Below are 27,754 nucleotides of genomic sequence, written 5' to 3' on the forward strand. Positions count from 1 at the left end.
CATTGCTGCAGAGATTGAAGAGGTGTCTGTGTGTGTGTGTGTGTGTGGGGGGGGGGGGGGGGGTCATTCCCAACACCATGCTTGACTGTAGGCATGACCCATTTATCTTTGTACTCCTCACCTGGTCGCCGCCACACATGCTTGAGACCATCGGAACCAAACAAATGAATCTTCGTCTCATCAGACTATAGGACATGGTTCCAATAATCCATGTGCTTTGTTGACATGTCTTCAGCAAATTTTGCCAGGGCAACAAAGGAGTGGCTTCGTAAGAAGCATTTCAAGGTCCTGGTGTGGCCTAGCCAGTCTCCAGATCTCAACCCCATAGAAAATCTGTGGAGGGAGTTGAAAGTCCGTGTTGCCCAACGTCAGCCCCAAAACATCAATGCTCTAGAGGAGATCTGCATAGAGGAATGGGCCAAAATACCAGCAACAGTGTGTGAAAAGCTTGTGAAGAGTTACAGAAAACGTTTGGCCTGTATTATTGCCAACAAAGGGTACATAAGAAAGTATTGACATGAATTTTTGGTATTGACCAAATACTTATTTTCAACTATTGATCTGCAAATAAATTCTTTAAAAATCAAACAATGTGATTTTCTAGGGGGTTTTCCACATTCTCTCTCTCATGGTTGAGGTTTACCCATGTTGACAGTTACAGGCCTCTCTAATATTTTCAAGTGGGAGAACTTGCACAATTAGGTGTTGACTAAATACTTATTTGCCCTTCTGTATGGTGGTGCAAGATTATTCAAACATTTAAAAACAAATAATAATATCTTATAATGTATCCGGTAATGTACTGGGAGTCGGTGAAGAGATGCTAAAATCGGGGCGCCAGCGGGTTCTAGTTAGGAGTCGAGCAGCAGAGTTTTGTACAAGTTGCAGACGGGCCAGTGCAGCCTGACCGATGCCTGCATACAACGAATTACCATAATCCAGCCGAGTTATGACAAAAGCATGAATCAATTTCTCCAAATCCGAGCGTGAAACAATAGATTTCACCTTAGCAATCTGGCAAAGCTGATAAAAACAGTCCCGTACAACACAACAAAATCTGTTTCTCAAATTTAAAATCAGATTTTGTACATAGTTCTTAAGAAATGGAGACGATGAACCGAGGTCAACATTCAGGGAGGCCTGGCTACTTGGTCCGAACACCATGACTTCAGTCTTGTTTTCATTCAAACTTAAAAAATTAAGTGAAAGCCACGACTTTATATCGTTGAGGCATTTAATAAGTTGACAGAAAGTGCCATTTTGCGCAATTGGAAAATAAATCTGACAGTCATTAGCATACAAAGGAAATGAAACACCATGTTTCCTAAAAACAGAACCAAAGGGCAATAAATACAGCGAAAATAAAAGAGGGCTGAGAACAGATCCCTGGGGAACCCCGTGTGGAAGCAATGCCTTTTTGGACATGAAAATTGCCCATTTTACACAATAACTTGGTTCAACTCGGTATGACTTGAACCATTCAAGAGCGACACCTTGAATGCCCACACTTTTAAGTGTTAAAATATTTCTGCCAGCCCCCCCCCCCCCCCCCCCCCCCCCCACTCGCTTGGCCAGTTGTCTGAAGGGGCCTGAAGAAAGTTTTCCACTAGCAACGCCCCCGCCCCACATATTGGATGATCGTTTTGAAACTGTGCAGGGTTCCGCGAATAATAATCCACCAGGACCCACACCAGCCGAAGGTTCACCTTTTATACTTATTGCACCCTGACTCTATTCACATTTGTTACGCACTGGTTTTGATGTTCCAGTCACCTTCTCCTGCCATTTTGAAACCCTGCCCTTTCCTTTAAACCCTAATTAGAAGCCTTCATCTCATATTATTCTTGGCAAACCACCTGCCAAGAGTAAGATTGATTTATTTTTGTGCTTAAATTTCACAAATGACTCTTGGAAGCTCCTCTCTCTCACATCACAGCACGGGCCGGAGAAGATAACTGCGGGAGACTGAAGTAAGTGAGCATGTCAGTGCGCATCAAAGACAATTAGATGCTCCGCTGTGCCAGCAGGCGCTTTACTCTATAGAAAAACACAGAAAAAGTACTGCAAATGATAGAAATCGTCGTATAATTTACCGCACGCCCTCTGCCGAAGAACATTACGCCCTGGTAACCATGACAACAGCTTTGCAATTTCGACTGTTCCATATGGCGCGTATGGAGCCCGCAATGAAAATCTCCTTCCCCGTCTGGAAGGTGACCTCGCCGCCAAGTTGTATAATCGGATCGGCCTCGGTGGAAGATTGAGTTTATTCCGCCGCCGGAGGGTCCGGAGATGGACGCCCGGGAACCGGCGGAATCACGTTACCGGACCCAGATGGAGGTTCTGTAAGCGGGTTAACCTTCATCTCGGTGCTAAGGGTTTGAGCACACTGCAGATATGAGTTTAAAATGGTAGACATACAATCCATTTTGACTGGGAGGGGTGAATACACGTTCATTATTTGCAGACAAAATGGATTCGATGTCTCACGCCTTCAATGGCGGCCAATGAGTTAATGCTCAATTTCACAGTAAAGAATAAAATACTTGTAGAAAATGCTATAGAAATTTTAATTTAGATGCTACATGACTAGAAGTGGCATTACAAAGTTGTCAAAGCATTCCAAAAATATTGGACGTCTATAGCTGTGAATGGCAGCCAATGAGTGAACCTAGACAGAAAGCTCTCCTCATGAAAAAAGAAAATGACGTAAATACAGTGGTATGAAAGAGTGAACTTTTGGAATTTCTCACATTTCTTCATAAAATCACCATCAAATATTATCTGAGCTTTATCAAAATCACACAGATGAAAAAACAAGTGTCTGCTTTAACTAAAACCACCCAAACATTTATAGGTTTTCATATTTTAATGAGGATAGTATGCAAACAATGACAGAAGGAGGAAAAATGAGTGTGAACTGTCATATTTATTAATGTTTTGCCCCCCTCCCCACCCTCCGCTTGGCGGCAATAACTTCAATCAGAGCTTCCTGTAGCTGCAGATCAGTCTGGCACAAATCAATCAGGACCAAGGGCGTAGGTTTGCATAGGGACAGTAGGGACCTAACACTACCAACTTTTCAGGATGCTCAAATTGTCCCCACCAACTTTTAAGCAACTTTATTTGAATAATATAATGATTATAATTCATAATTATTAATGATAATAATTGATAGTGTCTTCCCATATGTTGTAAGAATAGAATTGACCCTTCCATTATTAAGTGAATTACTGTATTTTCATTATGTTCAGACTTAGATTTACCCCTTTTCACTTGCTGAATGTGCCAGTCCATTTTTTCCCCTCAAACGCACGTTTGATCGGCTGATGACTAGAACAAACAAGCACGCACACTCACTCAACCCCGACAGAAATACATGTCAACATGCCGCTTCCTCCACCCCTTTCAAAGACGAGTGGTATTAAAAAAAAAAATTTCGGCCAGCTGCAGTAGCAGCCACTGTAAGTAGACGTCAATGTTGTGGAGGTGGGGAACACGCCACAAATTTTGCGACTGAAAGTCCAACCTGCATCACAGTAAGAAAATAAAATTAAACTGTGTGAACTTGCTAACCACCAAAACTTGAGTAGGAAGCAGATTAGAGATAAGTGTCCTCTTGTAAGGTATGCGTTTTCTGTCATTAACGTTAATTCAACTGTGCATTTATTCATTGATTAAAATATATTTATTTTCTCCATAATTCATTGAAAAATAATTTTATTTGCAGCCTATGCAGACATTTCTTTAAAAAAAAATAACACACACACACAAACACAACCACTGTAAATTTCCTTGATATGAAGAAGGTGGGATTTCCCACATGAAAATAAATCTAACTTTTTCATTTTTACGTAGGCAACACATCAGCATATTTCTGAGAAATGTAGCCCTGACCCCCGTTCACCCAATCTGGGTCTTATTAATGTCCCGTCCCCAGCAAAAAGTGAATATGCAGGTTATGCTGTTATAGCATCCCTACCAATGTTGAGACCAAATCTACGCCTTTGATCGGGACTAATCTTGGCCCATTCTTCTCTACAAAACTGCTGTAGTTCAGTCAGATTCCTGGGATGTCTGGCATGAATCGCTCTCTTTAGGTCATGTCGCAGCGTCTCAATGGGGTTCAAGTCTGGACTTTGACTTGGCCACTCCAGAACGCGTATTTCGTTCTTCTGAAACCATTCTGAAGTTGATTTACTTCTGTGGTTTGGATCATTGTCTTGTTGCAGCATCCATCGTCTTTTTAGCTTCAACTGTCCGACAGACGGCCTCAGGTTTTCCTTTTTAGCTTCAACTGTCCGACAGACGGCCTCATTTTTTCCTGCAAAACATCCTGATAAACCTTTGAATTCATTCTTCCACAACTGATTGCCCAGTTGTCCAGGCCCTGAGGCAGCCAAACAGCCCCAATCATGGTGCTCCCTCCAACATGCTTCACGCTGGGGATGAGGTGTTGAAGTTGATGAGCTGTTCCATTTTTCCTCCACACGACGTTGTGTGTTACTTCCAAACAATTCAACTTTGGTTTCATCAGTCCACAAAATATTTTGCCAAAACCTCTGTGGAGTGTCCAAGTGCCTTTTTGCAAACATTAAATGAGCAACAATGTTTTTTTAGAGAGCAGCGGCTTCCTTGTTGAGTCGTCCCATGAACACCATTCTTGGCCGTAGTTTTACATTTAGTTGATGTGTACACAGAGATATTGGACTGTGCCAGTGATTTCTGTAAGTCTTTAGCAGACACTCCAGGGTTCTTTTTTACCTCTCTGAGTATTCTGGGCTGAACTGTTGGCGTCATCTTTAGGGGACGGACACTACTTGGGAGAGAAAAACAGTGCCAAACTCTCTCCATTTGTAGACAACTTCTCTGACTGTCGATTGATGAACACTTAATTTTTCATTAAAAAAGTTTTGATTGAAGCCATCCTTTTTGTGTTTGGGCCATATTATGAGTAGGAAATTTGTCTCTAAATCATTTAATCCCAAAAAAGTTGCTTCAATCAAAAAAAAATAAAAATTAACAAAGAAAAAAATCATTTGAAAAAATAAAATTGCCCTCACCTAATTTTTTGTTGTTGAAAATTATATGCAAAGCAAATGACCGTCTAAGTTGCTAGTCACATGATCTGTTCGAAAAATAATTTAGACCCATTGTAAAAACATTTTTTTTGTTCATTTTAGGCTGTCAAACGATTAAAATTTTTAATCGAGTTAATCACAGCTTAAAAATTAATTAATCGTAATTAATCGCAATTCAAACCATCTATAAAATATGCCATATTTTTCTGTAAATTATTGTTGGAATGGAAAGATAAGACACAAGACAGATATATACATTCAACATCCTGTACATAAGTACTGTATTTGTTTATTATAACAGTAAGTCAACAAGATGGCATTAACATTATAATCATTCTGTTAAAGTGATCCATGGATAGAAAGATTTGTAGTTCTTAAAAGATAAATGTTAGTACAAGTTATCAAAATTTTGTATTATAACCCCTCTTCATGTTTTCGTTTTAATAACGTTTGTAAAATTTTCAATCAAAAAATAAACTAGTAGCTCGCCATTGTTGATTACACAATGCTCATGGTGCTCAAACCCATAAAATCAGTCGCACCCAAGCGCCAGCAGAGGGAGACAAAACACCAAAAAACACAAGTAACAAATGGAAATGACACTGTGCTGTCATTTTAATCTGTTTGAGCGGGGCATGTGCGTTAAATGCGTCAAATATTTTAACGTGATTCATTTAAAAAATTAATTACCGCCCGTTAACGCGAGAATTTTGACAGCCATAGTTCATTTCATTCATTTTTGTTGCAGTTTTATTGCTTAACAACTTATATATAGGAAAGTCAATGACATGCAATGACACTTTTCAGCCACCAGGCCCCCCCCCCTTAAAATCCGCTTATGGTTCACACCTGCTCTGAATCTTTCCCGACTAAGAGTGGCTTCAGATGGGACATTTGACCGGGCCGGGTTCTTTTGGATCGGTCACACCAACTATAATTTGATTCAATAACCCAGTTTTTTTTTTTTTTTTTTAAATTTCATTTGTGACTTGATGAACATTTGTCGTGTGGCAAATGTGCCACTCGCACCTCCTCCTCCGCGCTCAGCAACAGCTCACCAAGCACTTTGCTCCTCCGCTAATTAATTCTCTCGTCTTGTCGCTGGGGAAAATGAGTGATAGCTTCTTCCATTGCCTTTCACATTGGACACTTGGAGATGGGGTGAAGGGAATGTGCGGGGCGCTGACATGGCGAAGGAGGAGGGAAAATGAAGAAATTGAATTTTGAGGCTTGGCAGCTTTTTTTCCATTCTACAGGATATGACCTTCACTTCTATTCTTTGTTTCTTCTATATTTATTTCTTTTCTCTCTTACTCATGCCTTCTTTTCTTCATTCTATTTTCACGTTCCTTTAATTCCTTACTTTAAAATCCATTGTACCTTTTTTCCTTTTCATATTTTCATGTTTTTCCTACTTATCATACCTTCCATTCCTGATTCCCTCTCTCTTTCCAGCTTTTTGACATTCTTCCTTCCTTCACTACTTGATCTTCCATCCTACACATTAGGCTTACAGTATGTGTTTGCCCCAACTCAACCATGTAAGCAATAATGAAATATTGCTCATTAGGCATACAGAAAGAAAACCGAGCATTTTCCGGCTTATCTTTTTCGTCATTTTGTTTTTTTTATGACTGTGGTCAAGCCCGCCTCCTGCATTAAAGCCAAGTTCAAGCTAGGCTAGGGGTCGGCAACCCAAGATGTTGAAAGAACCCAACAAACAAAAAAACAAATCAGTCTGGAGCCGCAAAATAATAAAAGCCTTACATAAGCCGTATAATGAAGGCAACACATACTGTATGTATCTGTATTAGCTATATTAGCCTACTATCAAAATGACTAAGTTAGCTAAAAATACATAATGAGCCTTCATGATGTTTATTATCCCTGCAGTGCATCCAACGCATCACGTGATTACTCTGTTGTATGATGGCACGTGTCAAGTTTCACTTCATTTCAATATTAATTAAGGGTGTAACAGTACATGTATTGGTATTGAACCGTTTCGGTACTTGGTGCTCGGTTCGGAACGGAGGCGTACCGAAAGAGTTTCTGACATAATGTAACCTTTACTTTTCGAGGCTGTGAGTCGATCAGGTTACAGTTTCTTTGTGAAGATTATATTTACTCCATCTTCTCTACCATAATGAGGATGAACACGGTAGGACAGTATAACCCAGAAACGTCAACGGCGCGACAACGTGGCCACCGTGAGAATGCAGTGAAACACGGGCGTTAAAGTCAATCAGCCAATGCACACCAGTTGCTAGATGCGTCCCAGAAGCGACTCAACACGCAAAAAGAAAGCCAGAGTTTATTATCTGACACGAGACGCAACCCTGCGTCAATACTACTACCGGTAGCTAGGATCGGGCAGACCGGAAATCACTCGTGTAAAAATACGGTCGATTTTCAAACTAATATGCAATCGTAACCCACTTTTTGAGTCCATCAGATCTCTTGAGTGGTAGATCGGGGCACAGTTGACTTGTCTTTGTTGATTTACAGTTGTCTTCTCTGCTATAATAATAACCAACATGGCCCCGTGTTCAATACAAAACCCTCCTACCGCAACAAAACAAGTAGGAACTAATATTCACATAGGAACTAAAGTTATATAACATAAAATATACAATATAAATGAATACTACATCACATTTGTAAAATACCAACACATAATAAAATAAATAATAGCCCATTTAAATAAAATAAATTGAAATGAGCTAAAACACCTGTAATTGAATAATAAGAATAATAAACAGATCCTGCTTACACAATTTATTCATTTCTGTGTGACGCTTTAACGTGAGAAAATCCACCAATAAAGCTTTTGAAAACCGTTCATAAGAAAAAAAATCATTGAGGCATTTCATTTATAAAATACATGTTTAAATCTTTGTCATTGGGATTGCTTTTCTCTTTAGCTGCACGGGAACGGCGGCAGCCAAACGGAACTGGTGCTCCGCTGTTTACCGATCCCGCGAGCCAAACCGGGAGGAAACAAAACTCCGCGCGTTCTCTTCTTATTTTAACCCTTTGTACTGACTCCATGTTTCAAAAGTTTGAAGCCTCACCGAAAACAGGTTAACAATTTATTCGTCAACAATGGTCAAAAACAAGGCAAAAACAGACGACGGAGGGACCATTCTGGATCCAAAGCAAGGCTACATAGAAAATGTTTCCGAGCAGCAAATCTGTGTTATCTCAGTGTCCACTGTTTTTTAAGTCCGTGGTGTAGGAGGGCCGGGCCGAAGGTGTGACTGCGTGTTGTTTCGGGACCATCCCTCTGTGGCCGGTCTTGGGCGGTATTGGTTTGTGCGCGGATGGGACGTGGTTACCACAGCGACCGACGCTGGTCTTGACATCCCAAGCGCCCGCTATCAACTTTGTTATCCAGGCTGGCGCTACTTGTTTTAGGACAAAGCGCGCTGGTCTTTGTCCTTGTTCGTTGTCGGGAGAACTGATTGCCAGAGTTGGTGCGTCAATCTTGCTCGTGACGCACACGTTGGGCTTCTGTGATAAGATGTCGTTGTGTATCTATTCTGTTTCTTTAAACTATGGTGTGCTATTTATTATACATTAGGTGTGTTAGAGTAGTGCAGTCCTAGAATAAATTTGAGAAATGATACTATTCCCCGATTAATTATATTACGTGTGTTCGAGTAATGCAAACAGTTAGACGGTGCCTACGAGAAATGGTACCATTTTTCATTTCCCCCTCATGAGCTCCGATAAGGTGATTCACCTTACTGTGTCGAAGGGCACGGAGTGAAGTCTGCCTAAACTATAGTTAGATGAATGTGTTACACTAATGCAAACAATTATATGGTGTGTGCGAGAACAGTACCTATTCTCTTCAACAACTAGCACATTTATATTTTGCATTTTGTTTTCTTACTGTACCGAAAATGAACCGAACCGTGACCTCAAAACCGAGGTACGTACCGAACCAAGATTTTTGTGTATTGTTACACCCCTAATATTAATGAATTGTTTCATTGCTTTTATGTAATCAAAGAAATGCAATAAAGAAATCCGATTTTTGATGTCATTTTTAATTTGAGGTTTCGAAAACAACTAAATAATACGTGCGTAACACGCCCCTTATCTGGGCATGTCTTTTGATTTGATATATTATCTCGGTTTTGTTTTTTAAGTCTGCAAATAGGTCTTCTGATATGGTTATGTATGTACCTCCTTCATGTACTCACCGTCTGTGAACGGTTTTCCAAGCTTTATTATCTCCCGGGTTGCAACAAAACTTGCAGCAGTAGTGGAGTTTGGCGATGCAATCCGATTTTTAAATCTATTTTTGCTCTCCTGTAAGTTCTTCAGAATGAATGCAATCGTACTTTTTCTCTCACTCCCAACTGGGTACTCAGATCCAAGGCTCATCACACAGCCGTCGGTTTGTTTACAATAGCCACCTGCCTGACATCCCGCCCTGCTGATAGAAATGTGTGCTGCAGGCTATAACGCAAATCTTCGTTGACAGAAATGTTGAAATTTAATTAGGGCTGTCAAAATTATCGCGTTAACGGGCGGTAATAAATTTTTTTAATTAATCATGTTAAAATATTTGACGCAATTAACGCACATGACATGCCCCGCTCAAACAGATTAAAATGACAGCAGAGTGTAATGCCCACTTGTTACTTGTTTTTTGGTGTTTGGCGCCCTCTGCTGGCGCTTGGGTCCAACTGATTTTATAGCTTTCAGCACCATGAGTAAGAGGTGTAATTATTGACATCAACAATGGCGAGCTACTAGTTTATTTTTTGATTGAAAATTTTACAAAATTTGTTAAAACGAAAACATTAAGAGGGGTTTTAATATAAAATTTTTATAACTTGTACTAACATTTATCTTTTAAGGACTACAAGTCTTGCTATCCATGGATCACTTTAAGAGAATGTTAATAATGTTAATGCCATCTTGTTGATTTATTGTTATAATAAACTAATACAGTACTTATGTACCGTATGTTAAATGTATATACCTGTCTTGTGTCTTATCTTTCCATTCCAACAATAATTTACAGAAAAATATGGCATATTTTAGAGATGGTTTGAATAGCGATTAATTACGATTAATTAATTTATAAGCTGTAATTAACTCGATTAAAAATTGTAATCGTTTGACAGCCCAAAATTTAATATTTATTCTACACATTTTTACAGCATTGGAAAACGTTAAGAATGTTTGTGTCATTTTTGTCCTCCTACAGAAACCATATCAAAAAATATATATTTCCCTCCACATATTTTTCTATTTTCAAACATTTTTGAAAATGCTCTAGGGAACCACTAGGGCAGCGCTCAAGAGCCGCATGCGCTTCTTAAAACACGGGTTGCCGACCCTCGAGCTAGGCGCTAACGCTAATGCATAGCTCCATCGCTACCGCAGCTCCCTGCCTCTCTCGTTCTTTGCTGATGTAATTGCACCATGAATTCCCATTTGGAAGACTTGACAGTTCAGATCGCTGCCATATTCTGGAAAAATGTGGGCCAGATCGGAGTTTAACCACATACAAAAGTGACCTAGATCAGATTTGAAATGGTCCAATTTTATGCGACCTCTCACGTTCAGATCGTCAAGTTAATGCCTCACTCGAGTTGGAAAAACACCAAAAAATCGGATTTGTGCATTAGGATCTGCGGTATAAACCTAGCCATAGTCTCCCTAGTGTATCCTGGGTCGGCCACGAGGCCTTTTCCCAGTGGGACATGCCCATAACACCTCACCTAGATGCTGAGCCACCTCATCTGGCTATTTTAAACATACAGTAACACAAGAACATTCATATCATGTTCTTAAACAAATAAGCATAGAATTTTCAGCACTCTTTGCCTCTTGCGCTTCCTGACCACTTGATGCACCACCATGAAGCTTTGAATCCATTGGCTGCAAAGCTTCATTGCTTCAACAAGCTTCATTTTGCCATCACCGCTTCCTTGGGATAGACAGATAACCTCTACTGCCACCTGCTGTCAACACTGCTGTCGTCTGACATGTCTCATGCCTCCAAGCATGCATTGCAGTGCTACAGATGTAAATAACACGTAAATTTCATATTCTGTGCTAATTATTCAGTTAATGTTCCAGTTTGTTTCATTGATTGCTAGTTATACTTTTTTAGTTTGTTATGTGATAATTGTAGTGATTTTAGTGATCGTTTTTGAATGATCTTTGAATGACCTCCAAGCCTCATATGTGCCAAAAAATAGTAGTTGGCTAATACAATCCAGTTTGGAAACTGCAAATGTTTCATATATTTAGCCTATTTAAATTTACCTGATATGTTAGAAAACGTTCTGGAAGGGTACAGAGAGAAATGTTTTTCAGGGTATGTATTTTTTCCCCCCAAGCAATTTGGTGCCCCGCCCCAAGATGGCGCCCTAGGCAACCGCCTTACTCGCCTATGCCCAGGGCCAGCCCTGCATCCATCCATTCATTCTTCCTTAACTTGATCTTCCAACGTACATTTTCCTTCCTTCCATCCTGTACTTTCTGATACCATCTTTCTTCCTTCCTTCTTTCAATCAATCCATCCTACGTCCTTCCATCCTCATACTTTCTTTCTTACCTCCCACATTTCTTCTACTCTTAAATAAGTCTCTCTCAATCTCACACACCCTGACATTTCTGAAACGTGTGTGTATTCTTTTTTTCCCCAATCTAGTTTTTGCAGCATCCGCAAGTCTAATGACCTTTTTATGAGGTGCACGGTCTCCGCCGGGCCTTCGTGCAATTTCAGGGCGTGACGATAAACGTACCCACTCGAATATCCGCGCTGATCCGTGATACCGTCAGCGCCGTGGCGGATGCAGGATTAGTAGAGAGGAAAAATGTAAAATATGATATCTGCTCAGAGCAGGCGGTCTCTTGAAACCTTCACCAAGATTTTGCCCCTCGTCCCTCGTAACAGTGATTTCACTTGTTCCGGAGTTTTGCACTTCCTGCTTGCACCACAAGGGGCAGAAAGGAGCTCTTTGGCAGCTCATCAGTCAAGCGAAGGACATCGAAGCGTGAAAAGCAAAGCCGGTCTCGAGCCGGCGGCGCGCCAGTTGTTGATGTATCGTCCGTCACGACGCAGAAAACGCTGAGCTGGTGGCGGAGCCCAATTCGTCTGTTTTTTTTTTTTTTTAAACACTTCAGCTTTTTTTTTTTTACACTTCAGTGCTGTGATGGAGTCACTTTGATGTCTGACTTATTTTCACTTTAGTTTTTTTCTTAATGTAATATTTATGTTAACTAACTACTGTTTCTCAAGAACAATACCACCAAAAATTTAGTTTTGTTTTTTTATTTTACCCTTTTGTGTGTGCATAAGTTTAAGTGCCGGCCCTCAGAATAGGCGAGCTAGGCGGTTGCTTAGGATGCCAATTAGTGGAGGGGGTGCAAAAGTGTTTCGGTGGACAAAAAATAGGCGTACAAAAAATGTTTTCTGACATATCAAGTACATTTCAATATGCTAAATGTAAAAAAATATAGAATTTTCAAGCTATTATTATACAGTGGGATGAAAAAGTACCTGAACCTTTTGGAATTACATCTCTGCATAAAATCCCCATCAAATGCAATCTGATCTTTGTCAAAATCACAAAGATGAAAAAACTGTCTGCTTTAACTAAAACCACCATTTATATTTTCATATTTTAACGAGGATAGTATGCAAACAATGACAGAAGGGGGACAATAAGTGAACCCTCTGCCTAAGGAGACTTACAGAAGTTGAAACCAATTTTTACCAAAAAAATGAAGTCAGGTGTGTACCCAATCACTGATGAAAGGTTTAAAGCTGCCCTGCCCACTATAAAAAACACACCTGGTAAGAGTTGTCTAGAAGCATTGCCTGATGTTCATCATGGCGCGGTCAAAGGAGCTGTCTGAAGACCTGCGATCAAAGATTGTTGTTTTGTATAAAGCTGGGAAAGGATACAAAACCCTCCTTAAAAGTCTGGATGTTCATCAATCGACAGTTGTCTACAAACGGAGAGAGTTTGGCACTGTTGCTTCGCTCCCAAGGAGTGGCCGTCCACCAAAGATGATGCCCGGAATTCAGCGCAGAAGACTCAGAGAGGTAAAAAAAAGAACTCTGGCCAAGAATGGTGTTCATGGGACGACTCCACGGAGGAAGCCACTGCGGTCTAAAAAAAACATTGTTGCTCGTTTAATGTTTGCGAAAAGGCACTTGGACACGACACAGATGTTTTGGCAAAATATTTTGTGGAATGATGAAACCAAAGTTGAATTGTTTGGGAGTAACACACAACCCAATGTGGAGGAAAAATGGAACAGCTCACCAACATCAATACCGCATCCCAACCGTGAAGCATGGTGGAGGGAGCACCATGATTTGGGGCTGTTTGGCTGCCTCAGGGCCTGGACAACAGGGCAATCATTAATGGAAAATTGAATTCAAATGTTTATCAGGATGTTTTTGCAGGAAACTGAGGCCATCTGTCGGACACTTGAAGCTCAAAAGAGGACGGATGCTGCAACAAGACAATGATCCAAAACACACAAGTAAATCAACTTCTGAATGGTTTCAGAAGAACAAAATACGCGTTTTGGAGTGGAACTCCATTGAGATCCAGTGGTATGACCTAAAGACAGCAATTCATGTCAGACATCCCAGGAATCTGACTGAACTACAGCAGTTTTGTAGAGAAGAATTGGTCAAGATTAGTCCTGATCGATGTGCCAGACTGATCTGCAGCTACAGGAAGCTTCTGGTTGAAGTTATTGCTGCCAAAGGGGAGGCCACAAAATATTATGTGATATGTGATGGTTCACTTAATTATTTTCCCCCCTTCTGTCATTGTTTGCATACTATCCTCATTAAAATATGAAAACCAATAGGACAAGCCCCAAATGACCTGATATGATCAGGCCACACCCCCAAATGTTCCCAAATGACCTTATATGATCAGGCGACGCCCCCTAAATGTTCCCAAATGGCCTGATATGATCAGGCCACGCCCCCTAAATGTTCCCAAATGACCTGATATGACTAGGCCACGCCCCCAATTGCTCCCAAATGATCTGATATGAAAAGGCCACACCTCCCAAATGTTCCCAAATTACCTGATATCATAATCCCAGGCCCCATAAATGTCCCGAAATAGACAGGAAGTGACCTAATATTGCCCCCAAACCAACCTAGGCTGGGGCTAAGATCTGTATCTCCACATGGCAAAGACCAGAAGTAATTTCTCCCGAAATTGCAGTTTCTAGTTAAAATATGAAAACCTATAAATGTTTGGGTGGTTTTAGTTAAAGCACTGTTTTTTCATCTGTGTGATTTTGACGTAGGTCAGCTTACATTTGATGGCAATTTTATGCAGAAATGTGAGAAATTCCAAAAGATTCAGATACTTTTTCCTAGCACTGTAGGCGCTTTTATTAAAAATAAACACCATACGGTGGGAATATTGGCTAAAGTGCATTTTAAATGGGACTTTGGTTGCACGGGGTGAAACCTTTAATCACACACTTCAGGTGAACCATAAACAGTGACATACGTACAACATACAATGTGAACATACAATAGTTACAAAATATTTTGAATAACGATTACAGTCATTTTGGGTGGTGGGGGCTGGGGGAGCGGCTCCTAGCTACACTTTCTTCTTGGGCACTTAGCATCTGACTCCACATCAGAAGGTTGCGTGTTCAAATCACGTCAGGGTCACTAACTGCAGGAATTCGGCACCCCCCCAACTGAGCCGCGGAAACAGCGACAGCCGAACGAAATGAGTGTTCCGCTGGCACAGCTCCCGCAGTTCAGCCGGAAGGGCCAAGATTCCGCGCGTTGACTCCGGTGTTAACCCTTTGTACTGACACCATGTTCCAAAAGTTTGAAGAAGGCTCACCGAAAACAGGTTGACAATTTATTCGTCGACAATGGTCAAAAAACAAGGCAAAAACAGATGACGGAGAGACCCTGCTGGATCACCGTGTTATCTAAATGTTCAGTTCTTTTTGAAAGCTGCGGTGGAGTGGGCCGGACCGAAGGCATGGCTGGGTGTCGTCTTGGGCTCATCCCTCTGTGGCAGGTTTGGGCGGTGAAGTTCGTGCGTCATCCTTCGTGGCTAGGACGTGGTTGCCAGACGCAGGTCTTGACATCAAAGGCGCCCGCGCTATCAACTTGTTATCCTGGTTGGGCGAGGATGTTCTCAGATACTACTTGTTTTAGGACAGAGCGCCCTGCTCTTTGTCCTGGAGTACCCGGGAGAACTGATTGCAAGAGTTGGTGCGTCAATCTTGCTCATGACGTGTTGGGCTTCTGTGATAAGATGGCGTTGTGTATCTTTTATGCCCTCTATTCTGCTTCTTTTCATGAAACTATGGTGTGCTATTTTATATTAGGTGTGTTAGAGTAATACAAACAGTCCTACAGTAAATATGCGAAATTATACTATTCCTTGATTGATTATATTATGTGTGTTAGAGTAATGCAAACAGTTATATGGTGTGTGCGAGAAAGGTAACTATTCCCTTCACTGCTCATTGTCTGCCAATTAGATAAATAGATGTCCAATTCAATTAAACTGAGAGACGTTGATGTGAATGTTCATGTTTTGAACATTCGTTCATTCGCCCCTCCCAGTCAAAATGAGTTGGACATCTTGTGTCATCAATGGCAGCCAACGGGTTTGCACGAAAGTGACCCAAAAATGCTTTAACGTGAATTGACAGTAACTAAAAATCTACAGGAAGTGTAGCGAGAGAGCCGAGAATCCCCTCACAATTGTCATTTTTCACAGCGTACCTAACATACAATAAATCTGCACGTGAAAACAAGCCGCATTTCTATATTTACTTGCCCTGCAGCTCAGAAGGCCATTACAGAACAGCTTCACGCTCTGCACTCCGTGATTCATCCCGAGTGACGAGCGCGGTAAAATGGGCATAATCACCAGATTCAACGCCGCGTAAACTCTAATGGTTTGGTATCAACATGATTCATTATTTATTCAACACATTTGTGCCTTTTGCCAGGCTGAAATTACGTATTATCAGGCAATAATAGAGTTCAGTTGCATGCGCGGCTTGATAAAAACACTATGTGGATACGGTGGTTTGTTGGGAAATGGTCGTTTTATAAAGGCTTTTACATGAGAAATGTTCAGATTTTAGTTGTGGATTTTTTGGCAGAGCTAGAAAAGTCAGGTTTTGTGTTTTGTTGTAAAGGTTGAGGTGGACGCAGCCATTTTTAGGGCTGGCAGCATAGGCGGAGTTTGACTTTTGGGGCAGAGGGGCACAACATGTTGATGACCCCAAAACGCAGTGTCAGCAATTAAAATTAACTTACAAGAATATTCTAAAAATAATAAGTTGACAATGAGTGTTTTTTGTTTCCCATCATTCTTGAGGGGAATTCTAAATCAGGCTGCTTAGGCAATACTTTTTCGCCAAGATCGTCATTCATTGAATTTGGTACGCCCGCCGGTGTCGTGCCAATTTAGTTACCCCAGTCAAAAATTGTATTCCCTGGGCGGAGCCATATGGAAGTAGATTTGTGTCTTTATTATTCAATCAAAAAAAGCTGCTTCAATTAAAAAAAAAAAAAAAAGCTTCAATCAAAATATATATTTTCAACCAAAAAACAGTCGCTTCAATAAAAGAAAAAATGTGTTTGAATGCAAAAATAAATTTGAAACTCAAAAAACAAAACAAAAAAAATGCATGTGAAAGCTATTTTTCTTTGATTTTTTATTTTTTATTTTTATTTTTGAAGTAAATTTTTTTTTTATTGAAGCAACTTTTTGATTGAAGTAATGTTGATTTGTGTTTGGGCCACATTTTGGGTAGCACAGTTTTGTCTTTATTATTCAATCAAAAAATAAGTTGCTTAAAAAAAAAAAAAAAAAAAAGAAAAATTTCAATGATAGAAAAAAGTTTTTGAATGCGAAAAAATATTTGAGATTGAAAAATTTGCATTTGAACACTTTTCATTGAAAACGTTTTCTTTGATTGAAGCAATCCTTTTTGTGTTTGGGCCATATTATGATTAGGACATTTGTGTCTAAATCATTCAATCCCCAAAAAGTTGCTTCAATCAAATATATATATATATGTATGTTCGATCAAAGAAAAAAATCATTTAAAAAAAAATATATTTTTCTATAATATATGCAAAGCAAATGACTAAGGTGCTCGAAAAATAATTTCGCCCCAATATAAAAATGTTTTTTTGTTCCTTTCGTTCATTTTTGTTGCAGTTTTATTGCTTTAGAACTTATATATAGGAAAGTCAATTACATGCAATGAAACTTTTTGGCCACCAGGGGGGGCCTGGCCCCCCTCTTAAAATCCGCTAATGGCTGGCAGATTGTTAAAAAGAGTTACAACGTGTTTTTAGCAAAAGCCCAGCCTCAGACAGGGCCAAGACTTTTGGAAGTTAAGACTAGGGGCGGATCCAGAAAAGTAATTATGAGGTGGCGAGAGGGGAGCTGGAACTTAGTTAGGGTGGCAAATATTTCATGATAGTATAATGAATCATCGATTATTTGGACAATGATACGATATCTTGCAACAATTCAATTTAAGGGCCTTCAATCGATTTAATACAAAATTATGAGGATGCATAGACTTCACTATCAGTTGACGGGACACTGGGCCGATCTGTAGGGGGCCTATCTTCAAAAACTTAAAATTTGAATATTTTCAAAACCAAAGCCACTGACGACCTAAAACCAAAACAGGAACCTCCCTTAGGCCTCCATGAGCAGCGACATAAAAAAAGTCAAAGTCGTTCCCAAATAAAATCCCAGTTAATGATTTTTTGATCCAAGCATAAACAAAACTGAAAATGGCTATAAAATTCTCAAATTTACAATAGATGCACAAAAATCACCAAATGCAGAATCACCTCTATTTTAAGGATCAATGGCAATATTTAACATATAAGTTTTTGCCCAAACTAGCAACTTTTTATTTTATTTAGTGCAGGTTTTCAACAGTTAATAAATCACTCAATTTTCACATCAGAAACTTAATACTTGAGGAAAGCATGCAGAATCAGCTTAATTTTACTCAACAAAAGCAAAATTTTCATTTTTCTATGTACAATCACAACTTATTTAGATTGAATTCTGCTATTGTGTACGTAGCCGCCAGCGTACCCACATGAAGGAATCGGAGGGAAGGTTTTTCCATGCACCGCCTCACACACGCGGACCTGCGTGTACCCGTTACATAGAGATACAAAATCCAACAGGGCGGCCGTCAAATAAACAAAGAACTTTTAAAGTTGAAAACTCTTGAAAATAAATGCATAAATCGCAGAATTTCAATAGATATGAATGTAAAACTGTCTAGATCAGGGGTGTCCAAACTTTTTGCAAAGGGGGCCAGATCTGGTGTGGTAAAAATGTGGAGGGGCCGACCTTGGCTGACGTCCTTTACGTAGAATATATTTAAGCAAATTTTAGCAAGCCATTCTGTGCATCACATTTGATTTATTATTTTTTTAAATTTAATAATTTCAACAATCTCGCAACTAGCCTTTGTGGCGTTCTTTTGACTCTCGGGCTCTTGCGAAATACAACTGTGAAATTAAACTAGCTTCAAGTTGCTTCAATTTCTCGCTACATATCTTCCCTGTAATCTTGTAGATGTCAGTGTGTCTTGTTTGGTAATTTTGCCTCACATTGAACTCTTTTAAAAACAGTGACTGTCTCTTTGCAAATTAGGCGGACACAGTTGTTGCGTATTTTAGTGAAATAGTCTACTTACCACCTATCCTTGAAGCGTCAGCCATCGCAGTCAAGTTTTTTTTTTTGTTAATTGTTGCCATTTTAGAAAATTGGGAGTAAAGGGTCACACGGGTTAATGTTGCTTAGAGTGCTGCTGCCTTTTAGTGGGTAAATGAGGAGCAGCATTTAGTGTGTAAGCTACTTCATATGCTGGTAGCAGTACTGCTGACCAAATTATTAAGTCTGTGTGCGGGCCAGACGTTATTGATTTTAGGACAGAGGCTGGGGGTCGGATTAAACTGGCCCCCGGGCTGGACTTTGGACATGTCGCGTCTAGATTCTTGGGTAAAAGCAAAAAAAAAAAAAAAAAAACGGGCAGATTTCATTTTACGTAAATATTTCAACCAAAGTTACGGTATTATGTAATCCAACCTGGAGGTTGTCACGAAACAGAGCTTTTTAAGTTGAATATTCTTGTAAATGCTTAAATCTCGGAATTTTTATAGATATGAACGTAAAAGTCTATATTCTTGGTTAAAAGCAAAAAACGGGCCGTTATTCACGTTACATAAATATTTCAAGCCAAAGTTAAATTTTATCCAATTTTTTTCGTGTTTCAAAGTGCATGCATAGTGCTATTTAATACAATAATTACCGTAAATCCTCGACCAAATCACTCGAGACACTTTGCTTGTAAAACCTTTGTACTGTTTCCACCTAAATCCGGCGTTAGAACACAGCGTGTTTGAGTTAATCACAGTGAAAGCAAACAACGTTCTGTGTCGACCCCCTACGGGAAGGCGTGGCGCAATGTCTGTGGGAGCTGTCTTGTCAACTGATGGTGGATTCTATGGAAGACATTTAAAACAGTTCCAATTTACCTAAAGCAATAAAAAAATGCAAATCAGTTTAGATTTTTTTTTTTTTAACAAAACGGCATATGAAATTATCATTTTGCATTTTGATAGATTTAATTGCGCTTAACAAATCAATAAAATGATCCACATTAATTGTTACACCCCTAGTGTGACATATGTACACATATGGAATCAGTTTGCCAAGAAATCGTATGTAGACACAAAACGGCCCAAGTGTGATAAGGATCCTCAATGACCCTACATACTTGATGGCAGTAAATGTCAAATTGACAGCACCCCCCCGCTCCAATTGGTGTCGACTTGGGTGGCATGCCCGTCTTTTAGGATGTCAGTTGCCCCTCTAGTCCACCCTGATGGATCCACCCATGACAGACATGACACAGACTCTGAAAATGTGATCTTGTTACTAAACCACACTTTAGTTTTAACACCACACTGGGAAAATGCCACTTTTTTTTTTTTTTTACCCCTTACAAGCAAAAAGTATTTTAAAAATCCGCCAATGGAACTTGTAAAAATGCCCTAAAACAAGCCTTTATACAGTATCTTAGTGGAAGAATACTTGAGGGATTTTATCTTATTTCAAGTGAGATACTTTTACTAGCACCAAGTCTTTTGGTAGTTTTGCAGTGTATTAGCTTTAAATCAAGACTCCAAAAGGTCTTTACACAGTTCACATTAAAAATATTAAATATCAAGTTGATATTAAACACCATAAAGATGAGTGTGAAATAAGTTATAAATAATGAAAAAATTAAAGGGAAATTTTTTTTTTTGAAAAATGTCTTGTGCTTTTTTACCAGACCGCCCATAAAATTGCAATACAGGAACGCCTTTTCATCTTTAGATTCTGACGCTATGTGTTTTGCTGCCCTCTACTTGTGACTATTATTACTGCATCACAATAGCACCATCTTCAAGTGGCCAATTCATTTTATTCAACAGTAAAATGTATAGAAAGAACAAATGGCTTCAAATAATGAAATCAGTGTTTATTCAAACGTTAATAAATTGTGAACGTTGTGAAAATCTCTAAAAAGTCGAAATAAATTACGTGTACAAAACATTTAAAAGTGACTTGGACTGGTGCTCTTGTGCAATCAGCATTGTGTGTCTTTTCTATACATTCCTGCAAAGAGAGAAGACTGTTAAACATTACCCGTTTTTTTTTTTATAATAACTGCTTTTTCAACTTTTTCAACAAGTTGCCATCCTCTCCTAGTTCGAATTGATTGGACATCTATCACCGTCAAAGGCTACAAATACAAGTACAAAAGACTACCTTGTGATTGTGACATCTTGTGTTTGTTCAAGTGCGGTGATCTGGTGCTGTCGGGATTGGTCGCGAGTATTTTCCATGACTTCTCTGCAGTTAAGAACATCAGGTCAAATTCTTACAAGAAACTCAAAAACTGAAAACTGATCTCAAATATCTTCAAGGCTCACATAGGTGGCGTTAACAGGATTAAGAACCTTACCTGATTGCGACCTGCGAGTCCAGTAAAGTTGGTCGGTACGCCTCAATTTCTCCTGCAGGGCTGCAGGCAAATTCTCATTCAGTTCTCGCATGGCGTTGCCGTGCGGACAATGGCGGAGTTTCTCCAAAGCCACCACCCGGCTAGGCAGCCCTTCGTCACAGGTGCAGTTCTTGTCTCTGTTCTGCTTGGAGCTCAGCAGCCTCTTGGGTCCGTCGGGCCGCCGCGAGCCGTTCTCTGAGGATTCGCCCTCAGTGTCAGGTCTACAACGGAGACGACGGATGTCTGGAACGGAGCCTTTTCTATGAAGTTTCTGGCAGGTGTCGCAGGTGGACATCAGGTCCTGGTTGTACTGCCGGAAGGGGGCGGACTTCCTTTTGAAGCCCTGGCGGGGTTTGGACAAACATCTGGTGCAAAGTCGTTCACGCTTCAGGGTGAAGATGTTCTCGTTGAAGGTTGTGGTAAGGCAGCATTCGTGGTCGGAGAGGCAGCGTCGATCAGTTTTGCCTTTGGGTTTGTATCTCTCCTTGGGCTTGCGAAGTGAAGGCTGCTCCCTGTATTCCAGTTCTAGTTTTCTTCTCCGAGCGGGAACCTCTAGCGGGGTCCGGTTGACACGTTGGTTCTGCTTTTTGGGAGTCGGCGGCATCCTGCTACAAACGTAGACTCTGTCAAAGTCCGCCAGCCAAGTGCTAGAGGGAAGATATGCTGGTAAGGACTCGAACGAGGTGTCTTGGTGGTCGTGGTAGTTTGGTTCTTGCCTAGGTGGAGTCTCTGCTTTTTCTTCCAGCTCCACATTATGAGATTCTTTCATGGTATTGCACACTTCAATCTCACAATCCCTATCTTTTGTAGGTGGTTCATCTTTAGGTACTTCAGTCACGTGGATTATACCAGTGTGTTCTTCTGGGGAAGCGAATGAGTCTGGGGAGGGAACCAAAGTATCCTCTATTGACCACACTGTTTGCTCGTCTATGTCAACATCAGATTTGGTACTCTTTGGAGTCAGCGGTAGATCATCAGCAGTTGTCTCCTTGACCACATCTTCGTGCTTCATGGATTCCTCTGACCCACGACTCTTCTCTCCAGGATTCCCGACCAAGAGGATGTCAGGACACGCTTGATCAGGATAAACGCCTGGCACGTCTTCTGAAGGGAACTTTGAGACTTCCGCAGTGTCCTGGGGGTGAAGAAGTTGGAGTCCCACTGGAGTGGTACAGCACTCGATGGTCACCTCCTCTGTCTGAATGAAGAAACTTCCGTTTGGAGGCGCTCCCACACCTAGAGAAGGCTCATCGTTGCTCTGTACAGTCAAAGCTGGTTGAAGGGGCTGACTGTGGGGTCCGATTGGTGCAACTTCTACATCACTGACTTTGAGGACTCTGGAGGTCTCCGTTTCAGCAGAACAAGAATTGCTTGTTGTCAAGGTGCATTCGAGTGGTTCTGTTTGCACCTCGCTGCTGGTGACTTCTCTGGCCAGGGGACCGTGCTGGTAGCGATACCTGCGGGTGTGGTATGCCATGGTCTGGTAGTAGTAAGGGTTCAGCATGCGCCTGTAGTCCGTCAAGTGGAGATGTGTGTGGGGCATGACAAAAGTGGGAGCTTCCATGTAAGGATTCGGCTGGTAGTGTGGCATCATTGACATTCCGTAACCTGGAACAAAGATTTATTGGGAAGGTATAATGAGCAGTTTAGTCGAAAGACACCCAGCCTAGTATGTTAAAAAAAAATCCAGATCACCTGGTTCCAATTCCTTTCGATTTCACTGTGCCGGATTTTCTGAGTTTGATTTAGCAGAGGTCTAATAAAATTGTGATATTGAAGGAAAACCCTTGATGTACATGCTAGTTTTTTTTTTTAAGTTTCTAAAGGGTAGAGATTTTTATAGTCATAACAAAATTAAAATGGGCCATGATTTCAGCATCCAAAAATGACACGCTAGTAAGTCGTTTTCTGTAGTTTGACAAACCATTTGGTTGCGATTGTCATGGTAGAGACAACATAGCATACATAAAAGAATCTAAAAATGGCTTAGCTGTTTATAACATTTTCTACCAAAGGGTTAAGTGGTCACAGATTTTCGATAAGTTTGGCACAATCACAACAAAAAGTAGCATAAAACCTTTAATTCTAACAAAACTCAAAAAATCAAATCTTATCAAGTTTTAGTGACATTAGCATTAGCTTACAAGAGCGTGCAACTTCACAACGTGAAAGTATAAACCAACCAAAAGGGGTGACCCCGTAGTAAGGGTTGTATCCGATCGGCACGGCCATTGGTACCGGCCACTGAAGACCCTGCATGGGCATGTACGGCTGCGAGGGCTGAAAGTAGAACAACGGCTTGTGGCCTTGTTGTTTGTGCTCCTCGGGACGCGGCTCTCCTGGAGGTTCGCGGGCCTGTGACGCGCCTTGTGGCATGTTTGGGCCCCGAGGGCCCACGTGTGCATTTGATGAACCTGCTTCCATTCCTGACAACACAAAATGGAGCGGCTGTAAATGTGCTGAACAAGCAAACAAGACAACCAACTTACCAAATGGTGCTGTGGGACTAAGCAACTCCGCTTTCATGGTAGGATTTTAGACTGACGCCAAAGTTGCACACTCCTGATAATGCTTCACTTGGGGACGTCTTACTGATTGGACGTTCCGGGCTGCAGGTGATGATCGTCCTATCAGATTGATGATGTGCAGCTGATTTGGTGGGGAACGCTAATGAGGTGGATGGACGTCCCCATGAGGGTTGTACTACATATGGTGGATACAGGGTTACTGTTGCCTACGCAACATTTGGAAATTCATTTTTTTGCACTGTCATCTAGAAATGAAGTTGTTGGATTTTATTTCAATGTGGAACTCATTAAGTTGGAGTTTTGCAAAACTGACCATACGTGGTTCATCAGAACATCTGACGATATCCTGAGTTCTCACCAATATGGTCTTATTTACACCAATTCCACTGTGTAAAATTTCATTGCATTTTTGTCAATCTGCCAACACACAACAGCCATTCATGTGTCAGAAATTAAAATAAAAGAGACAAAGCATCTATAACGACAATACTTTATTAAACTGGCCCCAAACAGTGACACAACATCAACTGCAACACAACCTTTGAGCCCACCTGCTTCACTGTGAAAACGTGCAAGGAGGAAAATATACGAAACATATTTTAAGTTGTTTTTTTTTTTTTTGCCTACAACAGGCTTTACGTGCAGTGCAAGAACACCTGGTGCCCTAGATACATATAAACATCCTTGTGTAATGTTAACACCATCAAGGGGGCCTGCAGAGAGACAAGGCATAGGATTAGTACATGGTGACGATAGTCCCGCTAACATTTAAAGAATTTTGACTTACAGTTCAACAGTAGTCTTGAGAAATCATCTCTGTTCTCTCACTGAGGAGCCTGAAAGCAAATATGAGACACTGAAACCTTCATTTTTTTCAAATTAAGGAGAAAAACAAACCTCTGTCCCAGTGAGAGGACTGCAACTCTTTGTCATCATCATCGTGGCCGTCGTCATAGTCATCTTGGGGCCTTTGGTGCAGCATCAATTTTCTTGGAGCGGTCGACTCTGTCAATCAAAATGGCAATTGGTGACATGGCTTGTAGTGGATTGTCTGGTAGTGTTAAGTCAAACTCAAAGGGCCCTGGCCTCAAAAACAGTTTCAGTGTTCATAATACTGCTTAGGTTTGCATATCCTTCAGTATGTTTTACAGTCACGACCAGTCTTGGTAGAAGACAAATTTTGAAGGTCTTGGTATGGTCTCGGTCACAATTTCAAAAGGCCCAGTCTTAGTATCTTCTCCCAAAAGTCTTGATCTTGACTCAATCGCAGTGATTTCTGACTTTGGCCAAGTCTTGGTCTTCAGCAAAAAAAAAATTAACCTTTAAACAATCATGGGGGCTCCTGGAATGTCAAATTCAGAACTTATGCATCAATACAAGGAAGTTTAGAGGTCTTTGAACCTAGTCGCTGCGCAGGAGCTGCTTGCCGTCTTCTGGGAAGGCCTCCGCCGGCCCACTTGCCCTGCTCGGACACGCCCTGCTCGTCTCTGCAGAATTTGTCTGTGAACAAATAAATTAGTAAATAGTTTGTGGATAGATGGGCAATTTACCACCCAATCAATTAAACATTTGATGACTAACCCTGACAGGTTCTGCACTGCAGCTCCCCACCAATCGCCTCGGCGGGCTTGTCTTCGAGACACTGGTCGGGGTCGAGAGCGTCCACAGGGTCTTTGTACGGGCTCCTTTTATACCAGGGCCTGGCAGGCTGCCTTGAGGGCCCTGAGTGAGGCTTCCTGTGGGTCGGATGCTTCCTGAGCGGCGCGCACCCTCGTCTGAACCTGACGTCCTCATCTGAGTCAGCTACGTCGTCCCTGTATGTCTTGGCGAGGTGGCCTTTGCTCCGACTGCTGCCTTTAGGCAGATTTTTCCCACAGCAGGCGCATAACACCTTATTGGAGGCAAAAAGCCATGAATCATCCACCATTTCGTCACCGCCTACTACTTCTGCCAATTTTCTACCAGAGTAAGCCTGCCTGGGGAAGAGATTCATGTCATCTAGGTCAGTGGAGAACATCTCATCTCGGGAGGAGAGTTCATCCAGGGACGGGCTTAAGACACTCATGCGTTCGTGGGTGGTCTGCATTGAGAGGCGGGGGTAGTAGTAGGGGGTGGACGGGGATGAGAGACGTGATCCTGCTGAGCCAAGAACACCTTCCAAAGGCAGCTGGAGAATCTGGTAATCGGGATCGACTTCGCTCAAGGCTTTGCAAACACTCTTTCTGTCCTTGTGCCTGATGGACGACGGGGTCCAGGACTTCAAGGAATCTACACTCACGATATCGTCGGCAACAAATTTCGGACTTGTGCCTTTGGCCACGGGAATATCTGACTGGATATCTGTGACATCAGATTTATCGTGAAAGAGAAAAGAGTCCACTGGTGGTGGATGCTCAGGATCTGGACCATCCTCATGGATGGAGGAGCTATCAAGAGGCAAATCCACTTCCACCGTTCCGGACCAGCACGCCTGAGGGCTCAGGGCGTCCAAGCTCCTGTGGCTCGATTCGGCATCATACACGGCTGTGGTGGAGTCTCTGAACACAACAGCCGGAGACTCCAAAGTAGTCGAACCCAGCGCTGCTGGCAGAAGGCTTCCATCGCCTTGTTCTTCACCTTTCTTCTCCTCAGCCGGAGAGAACATCCCTGAGGCATGAGACGCCACCCCCGAGTCCAGTTCCTTCTCGGGTCCCTGCAGCTCAGTGACTTGAATCTTGTTCAGGCACTCCATTAGCTTGCTGAGGGGGTCACTGGGGTCCGTCTGGACCTCTGAGGAGACAGTCTCACGTCGGCTCTGAGGCTGAGGGTGATGCTGTGGGCGTGGGCCGTCATTCCAGGCGGGCGCGTAGAAGCGAGGCTCAAACGTGCGCCGGTAATCCATGGGATACAATGGGGAAGGAGGGAAAACTAAGCCACCGTACGGCACGTACTGAAAAGGAGCCATATAGGGGCGACCGAAATTAAAACCTAGAAGACCAGAAAGTAAAAGAAAATCAAGCATAAGTTGTTTTTTTTGTGGTTGTGTCGATTACAAAAGGGCTTGTGCTTGTATGCACAAACACATGTAAACATTTGGACAATTATCAGTCTTCTATTCCGCAAACAATTTTGGTGCCAGACGTTCATCCACTGCTTTTGGGAAGAGTTTTTTTTTTTTTTTTTAAATACCTGCAGGCACACCATAGTGGTTCAAGGGGTTGTTCATCTGCCAATGCTGATAAAGGTAGTAAGGTTGGGATGGAGGCTGCACGTAGAAAAAAGGTCTGGGGTGGTGATTTCGCTGCTGCCCATTGCTGCAGGAATGTGGTGGCTTGCTTCCATCTAAAATAAACAGATTAAGGTCACAAATTTTGACTTTTGTTCATTTAAGACCAATATGGAGCAGTAAGCAAGTACGAATACTCATATAAAAAAAATAAAAAAAAATCAGCAAATGCAACAAAAGAAAAAAAAAAGTTATTCATATGGTTATTTTATTCCATTATTAATACTAAGATGAATATATTTTTGTACGTGAGTAAAATACAATGTACACAATAAGATGAAGGTACTAGAGTAATTAAAACAATTTCTTACCTTCCATCTCTTCCTATCTTTCTCTTTGCTCAACCCGTCAAAAATAAAACACCACAAAAGCACGACGACCGACAAATGAACGTCAAAAACAATTTACAATCTGAGTCGCTTAACTAGTCGATGTGTACTAATCGTTCATCATGACCTTCAAGTAACTAAATGCGTAATTAGTTCAACAACACACACCTGGCTGGATGCGCTTATACTACTCGTGGTAAACGACAAACTATCGAATAAATTAACTATGACAGTGATAGAAAGTCAAGGAGATGTACGATAGTAAAATGCGTGTTTTTGTTTGTGTTAAGAAGTTTCATTTGATGGATGGTTAGTGGAACAGGTCAACACGTTCACGCATGCGCAGTGTCTTCCTTCGAGAGGCCTAAATGAATAAAAAATAAATATAAAATTAAAATACAAATAAACAGATAGTAGATATAGTAATATGTGCTTAGAATATTTAGCACA

At 41.2% G+C, this 27,754-nt stretch overlaps 2 protein-coding genes across 2 annotated transcripts; both read right to left on the minus strand.

The window, feature by feature from the left end:
• Positions 1 to 20,636: 20,636 nt before the first annotated feature.
• LOC130908406 (bucky ball-like) lies at positions 20,637 to 23,834 on the minus strand. Its single transcript, XM_057823798.1, has 5 exons — positions 23,672 to 23,834; positions 23,366 to 23,608; positions 21,144 to 22,790; positions 20,948 to 21,031; positions 20,637 to 20,794 (listed from the first exon to the last, which is right to left on the minus strand). The coding sequence occupies exons 1-5, from the start codon at positions 23,706 to 23,708 to the stop codon at positions 20,766 to 20,768; spliced, it is 2,040 nt and encodes a 679-aa protein (XP_057679781.1). The 5' UTR covers positions 23,709 to 23,834; the 3' UTR covers positions 20,637 to 20,765.
• Positions 23,835 to 24,314: 480 nt separating this feature from the next.
• LOC130908408 (bucky ball-like) lies at positions 24,315 to 27,624 on the minus strand. Its single transcript, XM_057823799.1, has 7 exons — positions 27,287 to 27,624; positions 26,879 to 27,031; positions 25,292 to 26,677; positions 25,112 to 25,210; positions 24,608 to 24,715; positions 24,498 to 24,546; positions 24,315 to 24,423 (listed from the first exon to the last, which is right to left on the minus strand). The coding sequence occupies exons 1-6, from the start codon at positions 27,291 to 27,293 to the stop codon at positions 24,521 to 24,523; spliced, it is 1,779 nt and encodes a 592-aa protein (XP_057679782.1). The 5' UTR covers positions 27,294 to 27,624; the 3' UTR covers positions 24,315 to 24,423; positions 24,498 to 24,520.
• Between the last annotated feature and the right edge of the window lie 130 nt (positions 27,625 to 27,754).

Source organism: Corythoichthys intestinalis, chromosome 20, assembly GCF_030265065.1.
Source record: "Corythoichthys intestinalis isolate RoL2023-P3 chromosome 20, ASM3026506v1, whole genome shotgun sequence".
Classification (NCBI taxonomy): Eukaryota; Metazoa; Chordata; class Actinopteri; order Syngnathiformes; family Syngnathidae; genus Corythoichthys; species Corythoichthys intestinalis.